This window comes from Dasypus novemcinctus, chromosome 7, assembly GCF_030445035.2.
Source record: "Dasypus novemcinctus isolate mDasNov1 chromosome 7, mDasNov1.1.hap2, whole genome shotgun sequence".
In the NCBI taxonomy this organism is placed as follows: domain Eukaryota; kingdom Metazoa; phylum Chordata; class Mammalia; order Cingulata; family Dasypodidae; genus Dasypus; species Dasypus novemcinctus.
In genome coordinates this window covers 25,249,888-25,275,024 of record NC_080679.1, presented here as the reverse complement: position 1 = coordinate 25,275,024, position 25,137 = coordinate 25,249,888, and the positions used below count along the sequence as shown (strand labels likewise).

Sequence of the window (25,137 nt, the reverse complement as noted above, 5' to 3'; positions counted from 1 at the left end):
AAAAGATCAATGATACACAAAAGAAAGCAGCAATGGAGGAAATGCAGGACAAAAAAATATATTAAGACTTACGAAAAACAAATGGCAAAATGTTTGAAGTAAGCCTTGCCTTATCAGTAACTATTTTGAGTGAAAAAAAAAAAAGGTACAGATTAGCAGAATGGACTTTTAAAAGCATGATCCAACCACATGCTTTTTATTAAGACACTCATTTTAGACCAAAGACACACAGTAGTTGCAGTGAATGCAAAGGGCCAGGCCAGCCCTTGGAGCATTTACATCCTGCTGTGTGAGCCATGCGGTTGAGTATTCAATTGCATAGGTTTCTAAATTGTTCTCCAATTATTTCATGTGTATGTCTTGTCTCTTGGACTAGACATTGAAAGTTCCTTGAGGGCAGGAACCAGGTCATCCTTCTTCATTACATCACACTTTGTGTGACACGCTGCCAGCATAGTCTAGACACTTGACACATATTTCTCAATTGTCAATCAAGTGGGAAAAAAAGTTACAGTACAAAGACTACCAGGCAGACGGAGAGAGAAGTGGTGGGGAGAAGGACTCACAGGAAACAGGCATTACAGAGGGGTGGGGTGGGGAATGGATGGACCATGAAGGGAAATCTTTGTTTCTCTTATATTGTTAAGGTTTCACAAGAAGGTGTTCATGTTTCACTTGTGTGGTTAAAATTAGTGAGCCTCCATAACAACCTGCTGTTGATTAGCCCTTGGAAAATAGAGATGGGAAAGGCACTGAGGGATGTTCTCCCTGAATTGGTCCTTCCTTGAGTCCAAGGTGTCCTCTTATGCGGATCAAAGAGTAAGAGGACCAGATCAAATCTTCCTTGCCATGCTCAGAGGGGGACCAGAGAGGACCCCAGAGACACCCAGCTCTGGCCCCCATTAAACCCCATCACACAGCTCCCAACCAGGGCTTTAAGGGGTGTTTGCTCATTGGTTTCTTTGCTCTCAGAAGAACTAACTGGTGGAGACTGCCTTTCTGCAGGAACTAGGATGTATTTTCCCCTGGCAGCAGCAAGCAGGCTGGGAGAGGACTTGGTAGGCAGGATCCCCAAAGTGAAAAAGCATAAAGAGAAGGCTGATTTGATGACATAATGTTATAAAGACATCAATCCAGGAATATATTTTCACTTGGTATGTCAAAGAGTCAATATCCTCCTTAAAAAAAGAGGGAGCTGAAATCTATATGGAAAATATAAAAAACTCTTAGAAAAGTAGATCCAAGGGCAATAACAGGGAATTCAAAACAAAATAAATGCAAATAGTAAATACATGTGGAAAATAGAGTATTCTGACAAATAAAGGTATGTACTATTATATATTACAAAGTATACCATTTCAACTGATATTTACAGAGATTTTGTAAGAGTAGTAATGCCCTCTGTTGTGAAAAACTACTACATTTATGACTTATTGAGAGGTTAGTTGACACAAACAGAAGAACTTAAGAAAATGTTTTACCACCACAATTCAATTGTCAAAAGACAAATTGGAGTCCTGAGGCAGTTTACTTTTTATTGCATTTCATTCAGGACACCAAGGTTGCTGCAGTGGCAAGGAAACTATTTACCTGCAAAAACAAAAAGCACCTGTGAGGCCAGGGAGTTTGTGGGCAGTTTCATAAACAGAAAGAAGTGGGCTAGGTTTTATTGACCAGGGATGGGGTTCATTTTATAAGGGTGGGTAAATATAAGCAGGCTTTGTGTTTAGTTGGGCTAGGGGTGCTTAACTAGGGGCTCCTTTGAGTTTTCAGGGTCTGGCGTCCAGATAGGGACTTTCTGAAGAGGATGTTTGTCACATAATTCTATGTCAGTTTGGGGTATTTAACTTTTGTGTTGATCCTGAGAAAACCCAGGAGCATTTTTCAATATACTTATCATCATGTTAACAGTTTATTCCAAGGAAATAATTGAGGATATGCAGGATATATATTAGCAAATTTCTACACAAAAAAGTCAAGTCTAAAATTTAAATGTATAATGGTAGAGTTGAGTAAATTATTTCCCTACAATGGAGCTCTGCTTAGCCATTAAAAATTATGTTATAGAAGTGTGTTTATTGCTATAGAAAGATATTTATATTTATTTGTCTGTACTAATGGCAGGTTATAGCATAGAAATATAATATTTTTATAAAAAATATATATGCTTGATACATGGGGGATAAATGTAGAAACCTATTCATAAGATGGGACAATGCTTTCTATAATAAAGTGAATGCATATTTACAAATTTGTTTCTAAATGCTTATTAAGCACTTTGATGTGCAAGGCACTGTACTATGTGCTGGGTGTTGGGATTATGGAATATTTTAACTTTCTACTTTTTGCTTCTCTCTATTTTCTGAATTCTTTACAAAAAACATCTATTACTTCTGCAAATTAATTTAACTTAGTCTAAATGGCATTTTCTCTTAAATGCAGTAGGTCATCACAAACATTTAACATGTAACTCATATTTCTGTGACATTTGGAAACAAAGATAATTTTTATAGAGCAATAACTTGCCTTTCTCCTTGTCTATGTGTTTTTACTGAGCTCAGTCATGCACTGCCAGTGGTATCAGCTGAGGGGTCAGGGACTATTTGGCAGGAGATGTTGTTCTAGCTCCAGGCTGAACACTAACAGGTATTGTCACTTTGTCCCCTGTAGGGAAGCAGCTCTGCCGTGGCACCCTGTGTAGCCTGCAGGTGCACACACAGGGGAAGGCTGGAATCTCACCTCCCTAGGTATTGACAACTGAATACCCATGATCCTCTGGATAAGGAGGGGCGGCTCGTGAGGAGGTCTCTCAACTCCCCTGACGTGCTGCCATGAGACAGGTTCTCATCATCACCTTCTGGGGTCTGATGAGGCTGGTGCTTTCTGTCCCAGTGCCCTCAGAACAGAGCTGCAGAGTGTTAAACAGCTTCACTGCCTTCTAGAAGTGGCTCCTCAGCAACAGGGTATCCCACAACTCCTGTCGCAGTCACTGGCCCCGTTTATTTACATATGGCCTTTTGGTGGGTGGGACAGGTTTCCTGGGGAGCTGATACCTTTGGCTTATCCTCTCTTCCGGTCTATGTGAGTATTAAACTGCTCACATCTAAAAGTGGTTCATTGTCTCTTTACTGGTGAAGCATTCAGGCCTTGGTCTTGTAAGACTTGTCCTAACAATTCCTCATCAGTTAAACAAGGAAATTGCATCCCTAGTTGCCTCATAGGTGCGCGTGGCCAGCCCATAGGTTAAGGGTTGGTATTCCAAGGAAGCCCGTGGTAGATATTACCGAAATTGCACCTAGTGTGAAAACGCATGGATCTGCCTCCAAGACAAGAGGTGTACAAACAGGATTGGGTTGAGAGGGAGGGGGAGGGCCTAAATAGCATGCAATGCAATATGTGTAGAATTTTTTTTTTCCTGGAGAAAAATAACATAGTTTTCAGATTTTCAAAAGGTAGGTAACCTGATAAATTTTGGAAGTGCAGCCCTGAGTTGTGTGTGCCTTGAAAACTCAGACAGTGATACTGAGCCCAAAGTAGAATGGATAAATAAATATGGTATATCCATACACGGGGATATTATTTCAACCAAAAAGGAATGAAGTACTCACCCATGCTATAACATGGATGAATATTGAAAACATGATAAATTAAAAAAAGCCAGTCACAAAAGACCAGAGTTTTGTGAATATACTGGAAACCATTTAATTATTAAATGAGTGAATTGTACGGTTGTGATTATATCTCAATAAAGTGATTTAAAAAAAAACACCAAAAATAAAAAACATTAAAATCCCCTGAAATCCCTCAGCACAACATAAAAATTGATTCTATATTTTTAACAGAAGTTTAGAAAATCTCTTTTAATTTTATAATGCCTTTTAAACACTTTTCATTTAACTTATAACATATCAAATGAACTTAACTTTTCAATTACTTTTTTATTACTTTATTTTTTTAAAAGTGAAAGCACAAATCTTTTGCAAGAGTTTGAAATAAAAAGATACTTTCTAATGTTGGACTTTGAGAAAGCAACATGTTAAAAGTTGTTAGGTTTGAACATTATATTCTTTTAAAAGTGAGAAGACTTATTTTCCTTAAACCACCAAGGGCAAGATAAGGTTAAAGTATAAGAAGTTATTTTGATAAATCAGATTTTCTGCTTTATAAACTGATTATTCACAAGAAAATTTGTTATAATCTTCTAAAAAGGACTTATGATTTAAGAAACTTTATTACATTAACAGAGAGAACTAAATTTTGGTTTTGTATCAGTGTACTATTTGATACTGAGACTTTTAAAACTTTATGGTTAGACCCATAAACTCTTACCTTTTTAAAAACAAATCAGGGAAACAGACTTGGCAAAGTGGTTAGGGCATCGTCTACCACATGGGAGGTCCGTGGTTCAAACCCCAGGCCTCCTTGACCCGTGTGGAGCTGGCCCATGTGCAGTGCTGATGCACGCAAGGAGTGCTCTGCCACGCAGGGGTGTCCCCCGCGTAGGGGAGCCCCACGCGCAAGGAGTGCGCCCTGTAAGGAGAGCCGCCCAGCGCGAAAGAAAGTGCAGCCTGCCCAGGAATGGCGCTGCCCACACTTCCCAAGCTGCTGATGACAACAGAAGTGGACAAAGAAACAAGACGCAGCAAATAGACACAGAGAACAGACAACTGGGGGGGGGGGGGAAGGGGGGGGAATTAAATAAAAATAAATAAATCTTAAAAAAAAAAACCAATTTTATTGATACATATGAATCAAGCATACAATTTATCCAAAGCGTACAATCAATGATATTTGGTGTAATTACATAATTGTGCGTTCATCACTTCAATCATTATTAAAGCATTTTCATTATTTCAATAATAATAATAAACAAAAAAACAGACAAACAAGAAGATTCTTCACCTCTAAGTCCTCTGTTTCCCCTGCTGTACATAGCTGCTATTTCTGGCTGTTTTTGCACAATTATTTATCTGTTTATTAAGCAGTTTTTTTGAGATATATTTACATCCATATGATCTATTCAAAGTGTATAATCAATGACCTCTTTTTTTTAGCTGTTAAAATGTATTTTATTGTAAATTGTAAAATAAATAGAAAAACAGATTGAAATTACACGTTGAAAAGAGAGTGACAGGCCAGGTTATAATTAACATAATCAATTATAAAAAATATTAAGGGAAGTGGATGTGGCTCAAGTGAGAAGGCCTCCACCTAACATATGGGAGGACACAGGTTCAATCCCTGGAACCTCCTGGTGAAAAAGGAGAGAGTGTGCCTGCTCAATGAGCCAGTGTTCACATGGCGAACTGAGTGCCCATGCAGTAAGCCAAGTACATGCATGGTGAGCTAAGTGCCTGTGTGACAAGCTGAGTGCCCATGTGAGTGCCCAAATGGTGAGCCAAGTGCCTGCATTGTGAGTCAAGTGCCTGTGCGAATGTCTGCATGGAGAGCCAAGTGCCCGCACAAGTGCTTGCATGGCAAGCCGAGTGCCCGTGTTCAGTGCCTGCGTGGTGAGCAAGTGCCTGTGTGGTGAGCCAGTGTACATGTGGCAAGCTGAGTGTCCACACAACAAGCCAAGTGCCCATGCTGTGAGCCAGTGCCTGTGCAAGTGTGTCATGGAGCAAGATAATGACTCGACAAAAGAGAGATGAAGGGGAGAGTCAAGGTGAAGTACAGCAGAAACCATGAACTGAGGTGGTGCAATTGACAGGGAATTCTCTGCATATCAGAGGTCCCCAGGATCAAATCCAGTGAATCCTAGAGGAGAGAAGAGAAGACAAAAAGAGAAATAGATACAGAAGACCACACAGCAAATGGACACAGACAGCAAAAACAGCAGGGCTGGGGAGGAGGAGAGGTAGTAAAAAATATTAATAAATAGTATAGTAACAAACATCTATAAATGTACAGAATAATTCAAATATAATAGAAAATAATTACGACATAATTCTAATTTTATATTACAGCTCTAACTATTGGAAATAATCTTTAAGAATGAGATAAATTATTGGTTTAATTATTTAATTTCCATTTCAACCATAATTGTTTCTAAATAATCAAATTCCTATTTGGGAATTCTTCACGTCTTATTAGAATGAATTACAGCAGATAACAATTTGCCAACTCATAATTTTATGGGGAAGCGGATGTGGCTCAAGTTATTGGGCTCCTATCTACTATAGAGGAGGTCCAGCTGGTCCGTGTGGCAAGCTGGTCTGAGTGGAGAACTGGCCCACATGGAAGGCTGGCCCACACAGTGCTGGCCCGTGTGGAAGGCTGACCTGCACGGCATGCTAGCCCACACAGGAGTGCTGGCCAGTGTGGGAACCTGGTGCAGCAAGATGACACAACAAAAAGAGATGCAGGGAGAGACAATAAGAGATGCAGCAGACCAGGGAGCTGAGATGGCAAAGAGATTCAGTGCCTCTTTCCCACTCCAGAAGTTCCCAGTGTTAGGCCTCAAAGCAAGGCCTTTATGGATAACCAGAGATGGCATGAAGAAAACTTCAACATGAGAGGCAAACTCACATTTATTATGTCTGCAGAGGTAAGGAGCCAAGGCCAGTCCAAAGTAACTCAGACCTGACTCCCCCTGCTGCAGTTTCACTCTTGTTTAAATACCCAAGTTACTACTTAGCATTTGCTTTGATTATGCATTAGTTTTTATGCATATGGATGGACACACATAGCTGGTTATATAATTGTATGATTAGTATGTTCAGGAAATCACCCTTGCACATACATTGCATGATCAAGAAAGGGGCGGATAACTCTACCCCTGGGTGGGAATTTTACTATGTTAATTAAGCAAGTTGAAGTGAGGGCAGCAAGGGGCTACTTCTGCGCCGGTCCAGCCAACTGGTTGAAGATGGTTTTCATACTTCATTGCTTCAACAGGATATTCTTAAGCACCAAAAGCAGAATTTGGCCCAAAGAGAAGGTTGCATTTCATTATCTTCTGATTTACCTACAATTCTTTTCTTTGTATCCTAGCAACAGGGAGAGAAACAAGTTACTTTCAGGAATTCGGTCATCCTACATCCATCACCAGGATTGGGTCCTAGTGCTGCCTAAAGAGAAGACAAGCAAACACAGAGGAACATACAGCGAATGGACACAGAAAGCAGACAGTGAGTGCAAAACATGAAAAAAATAATTAAAATAAGTCATTAAAAAATAATTTTATGAGGCAGAAAAACAAAATCTTGTTCAACAGTAGTTATGCTATATAATTATTGATCCAGGTAGATTATTTTAAAGAGTAGTAATAAGAAAGGGTTAAAGAACAATGAAGTATCCAAAAACATATGTCTTCTCCAGCCCTCCTCAATTAAAAGCAAGTGTTTCTTTTGTATGAAAAAAAGAATACTGATCACAGGAACAATTTGCCAGTTGCGCTGAGTAATTATTGTTCATATAATATAATGCTGTTATTTTACATTTATCTTGTCTACTCCAGCTCTTTTTTGGTTACTATTTGCATGGAATATCTTTACCAACTTTTTCCTTTTAACTTGGTTGTGTCCTTACATCTGAGGTGGGTCTCTTGTAAAAAACATATAGATGGCTCATATTTTTTAACCCACTCTATCAGTTTATGACTTTTTATTGCAGAGTTTAATCCATTAACATTCAGTGTTATTACTGTAAAGCCATTACTCACTTCATCCATGTGTCCTTCAGTTCTCTGTTGTTCTATTGTTCTATTGTCTGTCTTCTTATCCTTTAGTTTACCCTTCCTAAAAATCTTCATTTCTAAACTCTTCTCCAAATCTCTTGCCCTTGGTGTTCCTTCCAAGACGCAGCATCCCCTTTAGTATCTCTTGCAAAGTAGGTCTGTTGGTAACATATTCTATCAGTTTTTTGCTGAGACCAGTTAAGCAATAGGTTTGCATGAAGGGAAGGAGATGCAGAACTGAAGAAATAAAAGGACAGAAAGAAAGACACAAGATAGGAAATAAAGATGGGACCAGGGGACTCACAGCTTTTGAAACTGAGAGCCTCAACCTTAGTTTCCACTTGTTAGGAACTAACAAGCAGCTGTTTTTTATTTACTATAATAAGGGACAAGTGCAACATTTACGATAATAAGGTAAAGGTTATGCAAAGTTCAAATGCCTCCTCATGCAAATATTTTTTTCATGCTGACCAGATGACATTCCATCGAGTCAAGGCCCAGTGTTCCTAAGCCCGCAATTTGTGTCAGCGTTATGGAACTGTTTCAAATTCAAACCATGTTTCTTACTGTTTTCCCACAACAATTCCCCCTTTTTGTTTTTGCAAAGCATTGATGACACATTTGGTGATTTCTTGCTGTTTCATACTCCAGAGGGTTTGTTGCGTGCATCTGAGGAGGTAGCTGTTACTGTGGCAAACATAACTACCAGCAAATTAGGAGCAGTAACTAGTAATTTCTTCTTTTCCAACTGTTGTTTGGCTTCTTGACTCAGACATTTAATTTGTCCCCATGTTGGGGGTGAAGTTGCTCTGGTCTTCAGAGTGGGACCCAGCCGTGTAGTTTCCAGCATCAATTTCTCCATCTGCATGACTGGAGGTTCTGGGTTCCAAAGGAACTTTTGATGTCTTTTGGTGTTCCTGATATGGTTGTATTCAACAAGATGGTACCCACACAGGATGTTTCCCATCTCCTGGGGAAACACAAGCACACACTCTTCCCCAAGTTAACAGCTTCCCTGTTGACTATTCATTAGTCAGTGGATCATTCCACCAAATCAAAGGTTTTTCAAATAGAGTTTGGGTTTGAGTTTTCTAATTATTTTGGAAATGCCTTCCAGCTGCTGTTCCTTCCAGAGTGGTTCCACAGTTAAGAAAATTAAGAGTGAACAGTGCTTTATGTAACTGCACCTGCAGTGTTTCCTTGTTTCCCCCTTATTGTTTTTGTAACATGAGTTGAAGGGTTTGATTTGCTTACTCCACAACAGCTTGCCCTTAGGGGTTATATGGAAGTCCTGTAATATGTGAAATATTCCAAGGATCTAGAAATCTTTTAAGGGAAACACTGGTATAAGCAGGAGCATTATCTGTTTTTAGAGATGGGGAAGTCCCGTTACAGCAAAGCAAGCAAACAAAGGCTGTCTTACATGTCGAGCAGTCTCTCCCATCTGAAGCTGTAGCCCAAATGAATCCTGAACAAGTATCTACATAATTTTCCAAAAGAGGAGATATGAGTTACATCCATTTGCCACAGTGAGTTAGCAGTTAAACCACGGACATTTATTCCAGGTTCCAGCTGTTTTGGGTTATTAAGAATTTGATAGGATGTACAAGTCTGAACAATGACCCTAGCTTGTGTCCATGTTAAAGGAAAATGAGCTTGAGGTCAGTTGCATTATGAAAATGAATAGCTTCTTGTAAAACAGGAGTGACTAATTTATCAGTGGCATTATTGCCTTGAACTAATGGTCCAGGTAAATTTGAATGAGATCGAATATGAGTGATAAAAAATGGACTTTTTCTAATTATCTGTTGAGGTTTGTGAAAAAGCTTATAAAGAAACAGATTCATTTTAGGTTTGATAAGAACTATTTCAATCAGTTGAGTAGCCTGGATGACATACGCCGAATCTGAAAGGATGTTTATGGACTCTGGTATGTCTTGCCAGCTTGCTGAGCTGAAAATCCAGGAGTAGGAATTTTCTTAGTTTTATACCCAGTATAAAACTGGGTTGCGCCATTTCCAGAGCCATCAGTAAAGACTGTAGGGGTGTCAAGTATTGGTCAAAACGTAGTTATGCTAGGTAAAATCCATTGAGTGCTTTTAATGAATTGTAATATATGATTTTTAGGATAATGATTATCTATCTGTCCAATATAATCAGCAAAGGCTATTTCCCATTGTAAGTAGTTTTGTAGGGAAGCCTCAACTTCCTTGCGCGTAAGTGGAAGAATGATATGAGAAGGGTACTGTCTGTGAAGGGCACGAGTGCGTTCATGGACTTTAAGTATAACTTAGGCCATAAAATTCACGTAAGGAGATAAAGTTTTAACAATACACTTAGGTAAATATATCCATTCTACAATATGATCTTGTTGCATAAGAATTCCTGTGGGGGAATGTAAGGAAGGCAAGATAATCAATTGCAGTGGCTGTTCTGGATAAATGCGCTCAACTTGGGCACATTGAATTTTTTTCTCCATTAGTTTTAATTCCTGTTCTGCTTCTCTCATTAAAACTTGGGGGCTGTTTAATTGAGGATCTCCTCATAATAGGGAAAAAATATTAGACAGTTCACATGTGGAAATGCTGACTTTGGGCCTCAACCAATTTATATTTCCTAATAATTTCTGCAGATAATTCAAAGTTTTAATAGTGTCCCTATGAATCTGAACCTTCTGAGGCTTAATTGTAATTTTATCAACAATAGTCCCAAGATGAGAAATGGCAGTAATCTTTTGAATTTTCTCAGGGGCAAGTTTTAACCCTGCTGTAATTAAGCTCTTTTCTAAGGCCTGATATACTAAAGCTAGAGTCTGGGAAGAGGGAGCAGCACACAGTATGTCATCCATGTAACGTATAATATAACAAGAGGGAAAAACCAGTCTGACTGAACTAAGGCTTTAGCTACAAAATTTTGACATATGGTGGGGCTCTTAAGCATTCCTTGAGGAAGATATTTGCACTGAAACCATTTCATAGGTTCTTTGTTATTGAAAGAATGCAAATTTCTTGCAGTCTTGGGAAGTCAAAGGCATTGTAAAGAAACAATCCTTTAAGTCAATAACAAGTGGCCAGCTACAAGGGATCATAGCTGCTGTGGGCACACCTGGCTACAGTGCACTGTAGGCTGAACACCAGAGAGTTGCAAGGACTAAAAGATTCTTCAATATGCCCCTTATCTAACTGTTCCTTAACTAATTTATGGAGTGCCTCCAATTTTTCTTGGGTTAATGGCCACTGTTCAACCCAAACCGGAGAGGTTGTAGTCCATTTAAGAGGAACGGGTTTGGGTGGCTCAAGGAGGCTAGACTGAGCAGTGGCCATTTTGGAAAAGGTGAATATCCTAATTCTTTATGATTACCATGAGCGGTGGGATCTATTGGTTTAACAATTCCCTGGTGGTGCTTACCCAGTCCTAACCCTGGAACACGCCCTTGTTTCTTCATTAATTGTTGACTTTGTTTACTATGTTGGCTAACCTGGGGAATATAAATTTCAGCCTGCCATTGTTCTAATAGATCACGTCCCCAGAGATTAATAGGTAAGTCTGCAACATAAGACTGCAGGGTGGCATGTTGCTCATCAGGTCCCAAACACTCCCACAACAGAAATAGATGCATCTTGTAATGGCCAAGCAGAGGATCAATGGTTAGAACTAATGATAGAAATGTCAGCTCCAGCATCAATAAGTCTTTTAAATTGTTCATTCTGATTGGTTACTTCACAAATGGGATGAGATTCTAAAATTTTTTCATTTAAGAATACTCCTGTTATTCCTGTCCTTCCAAAACCATTTTTTCCCTCAGACTTTCTCACTAATTCCTACAGGAACATAAGGGAGCAACAACAATTATGCTATGTGATCTCCAATATCAGCTTTCCATGGAACTGAGGTGGACATAACTTGAATCTCTCCTTGATAGTCACAATCAATTACTCCTGTGTGTACTCTAACTCCCTGCAAGGTGAGACTGCTCCTCCTGAGGAGAAGTCTGACTGTGCCAATTGGTAAAGGTTCCCTTATTCCCGTTTTTATACAGATGGGCGTATCCCTGGAAGCAAGATAACAGGTCCTGCCGCAGGGATATCTACGGCTGCGCTTCCTGCCGTGGCGGGGGATAAGTCAAGGGCACAGAGGAGTATGGCGGAGTGCCAGGATTGCTCTGCTGAACCAGGAAAGCTCCCTTTTGGAACAGGGCTAGGAGCGGGCCCTGCTGGAAGTTACCCGACAAGGGAATGCTATTCTTATAATAATTAGACTGATATTGGCTAACCCAATGATTTCCTCAGCGGCAGCACAGCTCAAATGTTTTCAGAGCAGAAATATTCTGCCTGGGCAGCATTGTTTTTCCCTCAGACTTTTTCTGACAATCTTTTCTCATGTGAACACTTTTTCTACAATTGAAACATTTCCCAGAGAACCTCTTATTGATTTTCATTCCTGCCATAGCCTGAGCCATCATAATAGCACAGTGGCCCTCCATCCCTCCATCCTGGCACAATTTAATATATCCAGTCAAATCCCCTTTACCTTTCATAATCCCAATAGCTTTCTTTTTTTTTTTTTTTTAAAGATTTTTAATTTATTTTTCTCCCCTCCCCCTTCCCCCCAGTTGTCTACTCTCCCTGTCCATTTGCTGTGTATTCTTCTGTGTCCGCTTGCAGTCTCGTCAGCTGCACCGGAAATCTGTATCTGTGTCTCTTTTTGTTGTGTCATCTGGCTGGTCAGCTCTCTGTGTGTGCAGCAGCACTCCTGGGCAGGCTGCACTTTTTTTGCAAGGGGCAGCTTTCCTTATGGGGTGCATTTCTTGCAAGCGAGGCTCCCCATTGCACGGCACTCCTTGTGTGCATCAGTACTGAATGTGGGCCATTTCACCACATGGGTCAGGAGGCCCTGGGTTTGAACCCTGGACCTCCCATGTGGTAGGCAGACACCCTTATCAGTTGAGCCAAATCCGCTTCCCACCAATAGCTTTCTGACAATCCTGATTAGCATTTTTATAAGCCATTAGCTGCAAAATAGTATCAGAAACTTCTAAATTACTGACCTGTTTTTTGATAGCCTCTTGTAACCGAGCGAAAAAGTCAGGGTAAGTTTCTTTAGGTCCTTGTAATATTTTTTGAAATGACACCAGAGCCTAGCCTTTAGCCCCAATTTTTTCCCAGGCCCTTAAGCAACGGTGACAGACCTGTGCAATGACTTGATCATTCATTGTTAATTGCTGATCTACTCCCACCCAATTCCCTACTCTCACTAACTGATCCAAGGAAATGGGGAAATTATGGGCTCTATTATGAGCAGGCTGAGTCTCTGCATGATCTGTCCACCAGGTTTTGAATTGCAAAAACACACCAGACTCTAGGGTGATGCATGCTAATGCAGACCAGTCAACTGGGATCAGCCTAGAGCCTTCAGAAAGCCCCTGCACCATACAATAGATAAAAGGAGAACTTGGACCATATTGTTGCACTGCTACTTTTATCTCTTTCAAAAATTTAAATGGGAAGGATTCATGAGCGAACTCATAAACTCCATTCGGATTTTGAGGATCCACTCCAGGAGCTACTCTTTCTTGTAAGGTGACTGGAAAGGCCATTTGAAGTGCCTCCAAGTCACCCTCCATTCTAGCCTGTAAAATGCCTTGTTGTAAAGCTGACAACTTTGGCTGAGCATCTCCAGGCATAGGAAGGGGGGGAGTTGTCAGATGGGGGGGGAGGGGTGAAGGTGACTTTCTAAAGTTAATTAATGAAGGAGTTGAAGGCAAAATAACTTTAGATTTAGTATCATCAAAAAATTCAGTGGGAGGAACTTCCTCACTTTCTCTATTTTCATTTTCCTCCTCCTCATCTTCTGTTTGCAAAGGTTCCAGAACAGATTTAAATAATCATCCAAGTGGACCAAATAGTAACAGGGAGTGGAACACATTGTACATGTAATTTTTCTAACTCTTTTCCTATGCTTTCCAAGTCTTCGAATTCGAAAGTTCCTACTGATGGGAACCATGAGTAATATTTTTCTATAATCCGTAAAAGTTCTAAAATACAAGACTCGCTGGCCTCGGCTCCTCCTGCATTGAGGAATTGTTTGAGGAGACAGACATATGGGCGATATTTTGTAGAACTGTCTCTGTTTATGATCATAACACTGCTAGAATATCCGAGAGTGTCCTTACCAAGGACTTGGAAGGTCTTCTAAACCACTTGAGTTCTATGTCGTGACAACACCTTTAATTTTGCTTGAAGCAGGTCTTCTTCCCTTTGAGCCCCACACTGGGTGCCAGTTGTTGAGACCAGCTCAGCAATAGGTTTGCACAAAGGGAAGGGGACACAGAACTGAAGAAATAAAAGGACAGAAAGAAAGACACAAGATAGGAAATAAAGAGGGGACAAGGGGACTCACAGCTTCTGAAACTGAGAACCTCAACCCTAGTTTCCACATCATATTTATTTAGGAACTAACAAGCAGCTATTTTTTATTTACTATAATAAGGGACAAGAGCAATAATAAGGTACACGTCATACAGAGTTCAAATGCCTCCTCACTCAAACATTTTTTTTTAAATTCATTTTTTAAAAAAATATTACATTCAAAAAACATGAGGTCCCATTCAACCCCACTGCCCTCACCCCCCACTCCCCCCACAGCAACACTCTCCCCCATCATCATGACACATCCATTGCACCTGGTAAGTACATCTCTGGGCATTGCTGCACCCCATAGTCAATGGTCCACATCATAGCCCACACTCTCCCACGTTCCATCCAGTGGGCCCTGGGGGGATCTACAATGTCCCGTAGTTGTCTGTGAAGCACCACCCAGGACAACTCCACGTCCCGAAAACGCCTCCCCATCTCATCTCTTCCTCCCATTCCCTGCACCCAGTAGCCACCATGGCCACCCTTCCCACACCAATGCCACATTTTCTCTGTGGACATTGGATTGGTTGTGTCCATTGCACATCTATGTCAAGTGGGGGCTTAGATTCCACATGGATGCTGGATGCAATCCTCCTGCTTTCAGTTGTAGGCACTCTAGGCTCCATGGTGTGGTGGTTGACCTTCTTCAACTCCATGTTAGCTGAGTGGGGTAAGTCCAATAAATCAGGATGTAAAAGCTGAAGTCTGTTGAGGCTCAGGGCCTGGCTATCATATTGTCAGTCCAGAGATTCAAATCCCCTAAATATATCTTAAACCCCAGCACCAACTACAATTCCAGTAAAGTAGCATGAAAGTCTTGTGAAAAGAGATCCCATCTGAGTCCAGTTCCATCACGCAGAAACACCAGCTCCAAAGAAGGGCCATCTGACATGGCAGTGAACCCCATCTGCCATGACCATAGAACCCGTGGGTCTCTTTATCCCTCAAAAGAACCAATACCTCGGGTTGTATCTACTTTATCTGTCTCTGAGACTCTGCTCAGGTGTGCATAAGGGCAATCCTTCTGACAACCTCCAGACTCTTTTTTAGAGACTCGTAGCCATATAAACTCATTTCTCCTTTCTATTTCCCCCTTACATTAGGTCAAACAGCATTTTGAAGTCATATTATTATATGTAGATAGGGATATTCTGCTGATCTGCATTGAACCTTTAATTCAAGGTCATTTTCTAGTTGCATCTTCAGCTGGTATTTGGTAGTGATCCCTCGGTGCCAGGGAGGCTCATCCCCAGGTGTCATGTCCCACGCTGGGGAGAATGCACTGCATCTACATGCTGAGTTTGGCTTCGAGAGTGGCCACATTTGAGTAACATGAAGGCTGTCAGGAGGAAACTCCCAGGCACAATGCTGCTCTAGGCCTTGTTCTTATTGCAGGTGTATAGGCTCACAAGCATAGCCATTAGTATCAGGAGCCCACTGTTGGACCCTCATTCCTTCCTGGTTCTTACCGTTGCACCTGGGGGACTGCCGCTGCTCCCCTAGGGACCACAACAGAGCCCCCCTGGCCAGGAACCCAGTACCCCCCCAGCTGTTGTTTTTAATTGTTTCCACTATGAGTATATCTAAACATTACCATGCACCCTGGACATACGCCCTGTATAACTCCCTGACAACCATATATAGCCTGTCAATAACATCCCATACCAGTATTCCTCCGCCGCCATTGTTGAACCACTCTGTGATCCAAAACTTCCCGTAAAGTGAATCCCAATATAATGTCAGTTTCAAACATTTTTTCATGCTGACCAGATGGTGTTCCATCTAGTCAAAGCCTGGTGTTCATCTAGTCAAGGCCCGGTGTTCCTAAGCCTGCAAATTTTGTCTGTGTTATGGAAATGTTTCAACTTCAAACCATGTTCCTTACTGTTTTCCCACAACAGTTTTTCTTTGTCTGTGAAGACTTTGAGCTCACCCTCATTTGTGAAGAGTTGCTTTGCCAGATACAAAAACTGGCTGTCTGTTTCTCTCTTTCAGTATCTTAATACATCATGCCATTTATTCTTTCTCCCAGGGTTTCTGGTGAGAGTTTGTCACTTAATCTTATTGAGTTTCCCTTGCAAGTGATGCTTTTCTTTTCTCTTGCTGCCTTCAGAATCCTCTCTTTATCTCTGATATTTATCATTCTGCATAGTACGTATCTCAGGGTAGGTCTATTCAGATTTATTGTTTGGGATGCGTAGTCCTTCTTGGATATTGATATTTATGTCCTTCATAAGGGTTGGGAAGTTTTCAGCCATTATTTCCCTAAATATTCTTTCCACCCCTTTTCCATTCTCTTCTCCTTCTGGGACACCAATAATGTGAATATTTGTGCATTCTGTGCTGTCATTCAATTTCCTGAGACTCTGTTCCATTTTTCCCCATTCTCTTCTCTTTCTGTTCTCCTGTATTTTCCAGTGTGGATGTTTTGTGTTAGGAATCACTAATTTTGTCTTCAAGTTATTCAAATCTGCTCTTATGTGCCTCTAATGTATTTTTAATCTCATCCATTGTGTCTTTGAGGTCTGTTACTTTTCTTCGCAGGCTTTCAAAAATTTTTTTTGTGCTCTTTTAGTGTTTTCTTAATATTCTTTATTTGTTTAGTCATATTTTCTTTAAATTCTTTGATGTGATTTAGGAGAGTTGTGTGATTATCACTGATTAATTATATTAAATCCTGTACCTGTTCAGGATATTTGGTTTGTTCTTTTGGCTTAAACATCTCTTCCTGTTTCTTAGCAAGGCATGTAATTTCTTGATGATGTCTAGGCATCTGAATATGTTGGCTAATTTCTCTTTTGCCTATTGTTTTTTTTTCCCCACAGCTCTTCTCTGGTATTTGGTTCAATGTATTCTCAGTCTTTAAAACTGCCCAGAGTAAGTTTTCAAAATTGGGCTAGGGACTTATTAGTGGGCACAGATTTTCTCCCAAGGGTTGGCCATAGAGAGCTTGAACAGTTTTTGTCCATGCAGTTTCTAGACAGGTCAGCAAATAGCCCTAGTCAGTGCACCTCTCCACTGAGGTGTTTCAGTCTTGGCTTTCTTGTTTTCCTGTGTTGAATCTCTAGAAGAGAGACTCAAAGCAGGTTCTTCTGGCTGAATTCACTGAAGAAAAGCACCCTGACCTCTCCTCCCTTTTTCCTAGAAACAGCTGACAAGAAGGAAGATGTCTGTTCCCCTCTCTGTTGGCTGCAGTGAGCCAGGGCTTTACTCCAGCTTAATATCTTGGGGGTGAGGGAGGGGAGACCTTTGTGGCTGCCACGGGGCCTTGGTCACTCTTGATTGTCATTCCGGCTTTTATTCTCTCTGCCCCCCACCCTCCTGGGAGTTGTGTAGCATTGTCCTGGTCTGCTGATCCCCAAAGCAGGTCCCTTGGACAGCTTTTGGCTCTTTATCCATTGTTTCTGTGAGGGCATTCAGTTCTGCCTGTTAGTCTGTCACCGTCGTCCCACAATCCTGATACTATATTTTTATATTCTACTGTCCCACTTAGTGGCCCGTTTAACTTACTGATAGCAAAGGAGCTCAGATTCTGAAAGGAAATAGCCCTGAGGACAAAAGCAAACAGAAATCCCAAAGATGATTTTGCCAGCATCAACAAACCTGCCAGTAAAAGCCCTCAGTTGGATGACAAAAAGGAGAGATGAGACTGCAGGCACAGGCCACTCCTTTGCCTGTGTTGACAAATGTGAGAAGGAGGACCCATTTGGGGTCAGAGGGGAGGAAAGAAAAGTTGGGCTAGTCGCAGTGTCATCAGGGATTTAACCCCAGCCTTCTCTTGCAAGTGGAATCCACAGTTCAAAGTGGCAGGATGTACTAAATAATTAGCAGCAGTCAGATTCTTCTTCCTCTAAGACCCGACCAAGCCAGTGGCACCAGCTGGCTCATGATGAGAAGGATTACTTGTATTTTTCTTTAAGAATACTTTAATATAGAAAAATTACAGAAAATGCCATTGGAAACACCCATGTACCTCCCCTCAGAATGAAGGAACATTGATATTCATCATATTTGCCTCAAATCTTAAGTAAGAATAGAAAGATACCAGATACAAACTGTCTCCTTTCACCCTTCTCCAGTCCCAAGCAACCAATTTCCTAAATTTGAATTGTATCCTTTTTGTTAATATTTATATACTTTAACTACATATATATGTATTCATTAATACCTATTGTACTTAGATGATTAAAATTTTTTCTCATTATATGAAAAAATATATATTTCACTATATGAATAGACCTCAATTTATTCATCTTATTAGTGGGCATTTCATGTTTCTTAATTTTTGATTTGGCAAACAAGGTTGCAAAAATCATTTTTGTGCATGTGTGCAGTCATAACTTTGAAAATCAGAAAAATGTAAGTTTTTAACCAAGACAGAGTTGTTCATAAGTAACAAAGATAGATACCAAATAATTGAACCATAAGATTTCATTTTGGTGTTTCAATCTAAGCAAACAATGGAAGGAGGGCAGGGTAAGATTCCAGAGTGTTCCAAGGAAAGGCTGTTCCTGGGATGCCCTGAGAGCCCTCAGGAAAACCAGGAAGCACATACCCCTTCCCCCTCCCCACAGAAGGAGCTAAGCTGAGAACACCTTTGTCTACAGACAGGGCTGGGCTAGAGGGAGAGGGTGGGCAGCAATGGATGCAGAGCTGAAAGGAGGATGTCAACACCAAAGTAAGGATGTAGACACCAAGGTAAGCACAGGAGGCAAAGAGGGTACAGATAGGAAAGGGTGTCAGAAGACCCCAGTATGTGATGCTGGACCAGAAGACTTGTGGTCAGCCACAATTTTATTTTCTGCACTCAATTCATTTGCTACTGATGTGTTTTTTGTTTTAATTGCAAAAGGTTATAAATATATGCACACGATTAAAATTCTAAGAATACAATAAGGTTATGCAACAAAAAGTAAGACTTCCTTCTACCTCTCACCTCCAGACTCAAGACCCCTACACAGAGTCAACTATGCTACCAATTTCTTGTGGGTCCTTCAACAGATATTTTATGCATATTCTATGTATATATACACACACACTTATATACCCCAGGCTCTTTATTCACAATTGATGGCTATTATAAAGTTTTTCCAAGCTTGCTTTTTCTCCATATTTTGACTATCAATTGACCTGAGTATATACAAATATGCCACTATTATTTTTAATGGTTGCACAGAATTCCATTTTATGCATATACCATAATTTATTTAAGTATTTCCCTACTGAGTTATACTTCCCAACCACAAATAATGTTACCTTGAATATTCGTGAATATCTCTTTCACCACACTAGCTTATCTGTTAGGTAAATTCTGGCAGGGAAATTGCTGAGTTGGTAAGAGGCCCGCATTTTGCCTCGACATGTAATGCCAAATTCCCCATCCCTGTGACTCAAAGGCAGTGTAACCAGTTCTGTTATACTCTGCCTCCTTACCCCATTTCTTCCCTCCAAAAAAACCTGTAAATGTCTGCCAGATATAACTGAAAAACACTGAAGTTCAGCCAAATTAACTGGAGGATTATCTCTGGAAGAGTTGATGGTAACTTGAGTCCTGGGGAAGAAATACCATCTAATCCATGGTATTGCCAAACTGAAGAAAGAATGTGGTAAGAGAATGGGATGGTCTTTACAAAATCCAAAAGAGCAGAGCCAGACTTTGGCAGCATTTATCTCTTTTATCCAAGGACAGAGCTACTTAATCTAATGGACTGGCACTGGAGAAGCACATTCCACCAGTTCTCTCCAAGGCCTATATGCATTTCCTTCACGGGATTCTGCTGCTGTACTTCTGGGTCCCTATGCACCAAGCAGTTCACTAACGTAGTTAGAATTTCTCTCCCCAGATACCTGGATCCTAGGAAGAGGATGTGGTGGATTCCATTGACCACAAATTATTTGACACCCATCCCAGTAAGAAGTGGGGATCTATGTCTTCACCTCTAGAATCTGGGGTGCTCTGTGATTGCACTGGCCAGCAGAGTACAGTGGACAAGACCCTGTGCTAGTGTTCAGGTCTAGACTTAAAGAAACTGGCGACTTACACTTTCTATGTCTAGGACGTTGATCAGGGGAAGCTGGACCATGTGAGAAGCGCGAGTATCCTGAGACCACCATGTTGTGAGGGAGCCCAATTTTTCCACGTGGAGAGAGAAAGATGCCCATTTGTTTGAGGAAACCAGCCATGGCACCAAACATGCAGTTAAAGAAGCCACCTTCAACATTCCAGCCCCAGCACATATGACATGTAGAAAAAAGAGAAAGTCCTGAAAACCAGAACTGAGGCTCCAGACAGGCAGAGTTCAGGGATGAGCAATTAACCTGGGCCCAGGCAGGGAGTCAGGGCACTTCCCCTGACCACAGAGAATGGGCTGGGGTAAAGACATGATGCATGCTGACCCAATCACAGGGAGGCCCAAGACTTGTGCCCAGGACTTGGGGACAAGCTGTAGGCCAGTGGATTCTCACAGTGGACTTGCTGGCCGTAGCCTCAATACCTCAGAGGTCCATAGCCAAAGGAGAAACGTCTACAAGACAGCAAAACCAAGAGAAGGGCAGAAAAACAAAGCTGTGACCTTGATGACATCATGGAACTCTAGACAAAGTGTACCTAAAGGCATCCAATTATTAGACTTTTCAGTTTTATGAGCTCATGAGACTATTGTATAGTTTAAGCCAATTTGAGAGGAATGAAATGAATTTTTTTAAAAAGGAAATACAGGAGATTAAACCCAAGACCTTGTGCATGGGAAGTAGGTACTCAACCACTGAGCTCCTTCTGCTCCCCAGTAAGAGTTAGTTTTTAGTTTTGTGTTTGTTTTTAGGAAGTTGCAGGGATCAAACCCAGGACCTTGTGCATGGGAAGCAGGCACTAACCACTTGAGCTCATCTGCTCCCCAAAAATGAATTCTAGCAAGTACAAAGTGGTCACTGAATTCGACCCTCTTCCTCAGTAATATTAACTGAATTTCATACATGGAAGCCACTGTGTTTTTTATTAACTCACACCAGCAACAGGCAGTGGGAAGGGCTGGAGCATTTCTCATGGTGCACCCCCTACATGTGATCCAAGATCTCTGGGGTAGAAGAGCCAGGGTTTCTAAAAAGCAGCCCTGGCCTCCCCTTAGAAGGCCAGCCGTTTCTGGCTTTCTCCAGCTTCTGACTCCTCATAGACCTGTTTCAAATCTCTATGGTAGATACTGTTCTAGCGATAACCCTGAGCAAAACTGCCCAGCAAATCCCCCTCTGGGAAAAGCTGACAAATCCTCAGTCCCCACTCTTGGACTTTCTCTGGGTACTCAGGTTTCATGGTTAAATCATGCAGGGAAACTTTATAGGACTCTGTTTTCTTGGATTAGAGGAGCCGGTTCCACCAGAGAATGTCATTTAAACCATCTCTGAGTACCTTGTGACTGGCCACAATGCGCAGGAAGGGGCCAGGATTGCAGAGGAGAGGGCGGCCTCCAGGTAGAGGAGGCAGCCCTGGCTGAGGTCAGTTGTGCAACCCTCACAGTCATTTCCTCCCTTGTACCCGAGACCCAGGCCAGCTCTCTCTGGACTGGAAGAGAAACCTGCTTCTCCATCTTCCATCAGACCAGCGTCTCCAGCTTCCATTTGCCACTCCCCAGCCCTATTCCCTCAGACCCTCATCCCCCAGGCCCTGTCCCGTCCAGTCCATCCTGATGCACACACCACAACCTGGACTGTGCTCCTTGGGTGCCACCCTAACCCCACCCCTGCAAGAACCGACCATGGCCACCACACCTGCCCCGAGCCACCAGGACCTCAGAGGACAGTCCACCAGATCCCGCGGCTCCTCCACATTCTGAGCTCACTCTACATCCCCAAAGTGACCCCATGGCTTACCATCCCAGCCCAAGGCCTGCCTGCCTTCTGTCAGTCACTGTCAATGGGAAGTCCCTGTGGAGGGCACACATCCAGCCCCCTGAACCAGTCCTTGTGCCCTCTCTCCCCCCTCAGCAACCTCTGGCCAGTTCCTCCTCCCAGGCACTCCAGTTCTCTCACGGATTAACTGCTCTTAACTCCCTGCCTTCTGTCTTCTCCCAAGAAGCCTCTCAACCCCAGGAGGGTGGACCTCATCTCCAGGGCTCCCAGCACTTGGAACAACCTGGGGCACAGCTCCTGATAAGTTTTTCAAATAGTCATTAAGAACAAAGATCCTTCAGGAGCCCCTTGGCTCCATTTCCTAAAACCTCTCCACCTCAGCCCACCTTAGCTCAGGGTGGGGCTCTCCAGGCTCCTTTGACGGTGGGCTACCCATTCACCCCTGCCTAGCCTCCGGGTTCCACTAGATAAGCCCTTCTTACAGGAAATCTACTTCTTAATAACAAAAATGCACCTTTCCCTTAAAGTCTATGGTTTGCTTTCCTCTAAGAGGAAATTTACCTTGCAAACTGCTAAGAAGTCTCTACAATCCTCCTTAAGTTGTTTCCTTTGGAAAAATCTATGGTAGCCAGTGTGACCACAGAATCTGACACTGGAAGGAGGACAGATCCCGCTTCTCTCAACCTTTGTCCTCTTTCAACCTAACCTCCAGGTCACCTCCTTTCTGTTGCTTTTCAGATCCATACCCTTGATAGGCCTGTTCAAAGGGTTCTCCTTGCACTTTGCACTTTCCCTATAGAGTTCCAATTTATGACGGTAAGATCCATTTGGTCCTGAGCTAAGTTCCCATGCCCTTCACTTTGTCCAGCGTCTCCTCCATCCCCTGCTTCTCCACCCCGGTGCTCACCCCCATCCCGTTCGCGATGCCCCGCCCGGGTACCTGGAGCTGGTGCAGCTGGAGCGCGTAGCCTTGCACGAACAGCTGGAAGAGGGAACGCAGCTTCCCGGGCCCTGGAAGCTCCTCTGGGCTCCGCAGCCGCGGGACGCCAGGCCCGGGTCCGGGAGCGGAGGCTGCCTCTGCCGCGGGGAGGGCAGCGGGGAGCGCGGCCTTGGTTCTCGTCCCTGGGGGCCGGAGCCCAGGACCCGCCACCCGCGTCCCCAGCAGCGCCCAGCGCAGCCTCGCGCAGCGCAGCGCAGCCATGGCCGTGCTCGCCCCGCCGCGCCTCCGGATCCCGAGTGCCCGGCGCCTGGATCAGCCTGGGGGTGAACAGACGGGGCGGGGTCAAGTTCAGCGGCTGCCGGAAGCCGGCGGGAGAATGTCTGCCAGGGCCCTTCCCGCTCACTTTTGCGGTCCTCACTCCCTCCAAAGCAGGACCTAGAGAGCGTGCACAGCCCCACTTCCAGCTGGAAGCGCCCGGGGCCGCGGTCAGGGCAGGCCACCCCGAAGGCAGGAGACGGCTCGGGGACCGTAGGGAGAGCCACGGCGCTCTGCCGATGGCCATCTCTGCCTCCTACGCCCCACAGGGCTCTTCTGCCACTTCTTCGCCTGCTCTGGAAAGTTGGCGCTAGCGCAGTGAAGGCTTCAAAGTGGAGGAGGGAGCGGATGTTCCGCGTTCGGTTACCATGCTTCCTGAAACACAGACAACAAGTAAAAAAGAAAAAAAAAAAAGGGGAGGGGAGGGGACGGGGGATTGTAAAACAAAGCCAGCTCCGGGGAGCCGATATGGCTCAGTGGTTAAGCCCGGGTTTCCCGCATTCAATGTCCTGGGTTCAATTCCCGGCCCTGGTACCTCAAAAAAAAAAAAAAAAAAAAAAAAAAAAGCAAAGTCTAGGCATTTCTGAGACTTGTGGACTTCTCCCCCCCCACGGGGCTGAAACCAGCTCTCCCTGTCTGCTCCACCCGCAGCTGTCCCTCACTTCCCTGCAGGGTATGGTGTCTGCCGCTGAGGTTAAACTTGGGGATGCTCTGTCTAAACGCAGCCTGCATAGATTGGTGTGTCTCAACACTGAGTGAGGAGAGAAAGCTCAGTTAGGGGAGAACAAATGCTGCAAGCAGAGGGCCTTGCCACCTGAGAGTAAAACAAATAAACGAACAAAATATTTAAATATTGGAGGGTTTTAGGATATAACTCTCCCCACCCACCCCAAGCCTGCCAAGGCAGGCCTTTTTGAAACTGTAGGTTGAGACTAGATTTAGTGGTTTGTGGCAGGAACTATTATTAATAAAATGGAAGAGAATAAAATAGTACAGAAAATGTTGCCAGAAGATGTGTTGGTTCATGAATCTTTTAAATCAATACTTTCTTTATATGTTGTGCTACATATATAAAGTATTCTTTTCAAAGTTAAAACTATGACTCATACAAATATAAAAGAAGCGCATATCAAAGATTACTCAACCCCCTAGTGAGGGCCAAGCAGGAGAGAAAACTGGTTCCAAGAGCACTTGAAGACTTGGTATTTCCTGGCAGCCAGAGGGGGGCATAGGAAGTTCAAAGGGGCAACTAGACTGACAGCTGAGGTGGCTTTGGGGGGAATTTTCAACTTTTCCCATTAGGGTTCCTAGAGCTTCTTGAATCTTCACAGAATGTCTTTCATTAGTGTTGGGAAATGTCCTGCCATTCTCTGCACAAACATCGCTTCTACCCCACTCCTCATCCTTGTCTCCTTCTAAAGCTTTAAAAAGAGCCATCCAGGATCACCTTGATGCAGTTTCAGGAGTGAGATGCCTGGAAGCCTTCAGAGGGCTGGTCTGTTTCCAGACTTAGTCCTTTAGGGTCCCAGCACAAAGTTTGGTAGCTATTAAAACCAGGGTTCCAGGAAGTGGATAGGACGTCCGTCTATCACATGGGAGGTTGGCGGTTCAAACCCTGGGTCTCCTTGACCCGTGTGCAGCTGTTCCACACTCAGTGCTGATGCGCGCAAGGAGTTCCCTGCCACGCAGGGGTGTCCCCCGCGTAGGGAAGCCCCACGTGCAAGGAGTGCGCCCCGTAAGGAGAGCCACCCAGCACGGAAGAAAGTGCAGCCTGCCCAGGAATGGTGCCACACACACGGAGAGCTGACACAACAAGATGACACAACAAAAAGAGACACAGATTCCCGTACCGCTGACAACAACAGAAGCGGACAAATAAGAACATGCAGCAAATGGACACAAAGAATAGACAACTGGGGGAGGGGTGGGGGAAGGGGAGAGAAATA

At 43.0% G+C, this 25,137-nt stretch overlaps 1 protein-coding gene across 3 annotated transcripts in view; it reads right to left on the bottom strand.

The window, feature by feature from the left end:
* LOC101411078 (sterol 26-hydroxylase, mitochondrial-like) overlaps positions 1–23,493 on the bottom strand; it is a 41,493-nt gene extending 18,000 nt beyond the window's left edge. The window contains exon 1 of one of the 3 annotated variants that reach the window (XM_058300106.2): positions 22,877–23,493. In XM_058300106.2, the coding sequence (XP_058156089.1) occupies positions 22,877–23,137 (261 nt within the window). In that variant the 5' untranslated portion in view covers positions 23,138–23,493. The remainder of the gene's footprint in view (positions 1–22,876) is intronic. The other 2 variants (XM_071216118.1, XM_004467722.5) reach the window with 2 other exon arrangements.
* Positions 23,494–25,137: the final 1,644 nt, after the last annotated feature.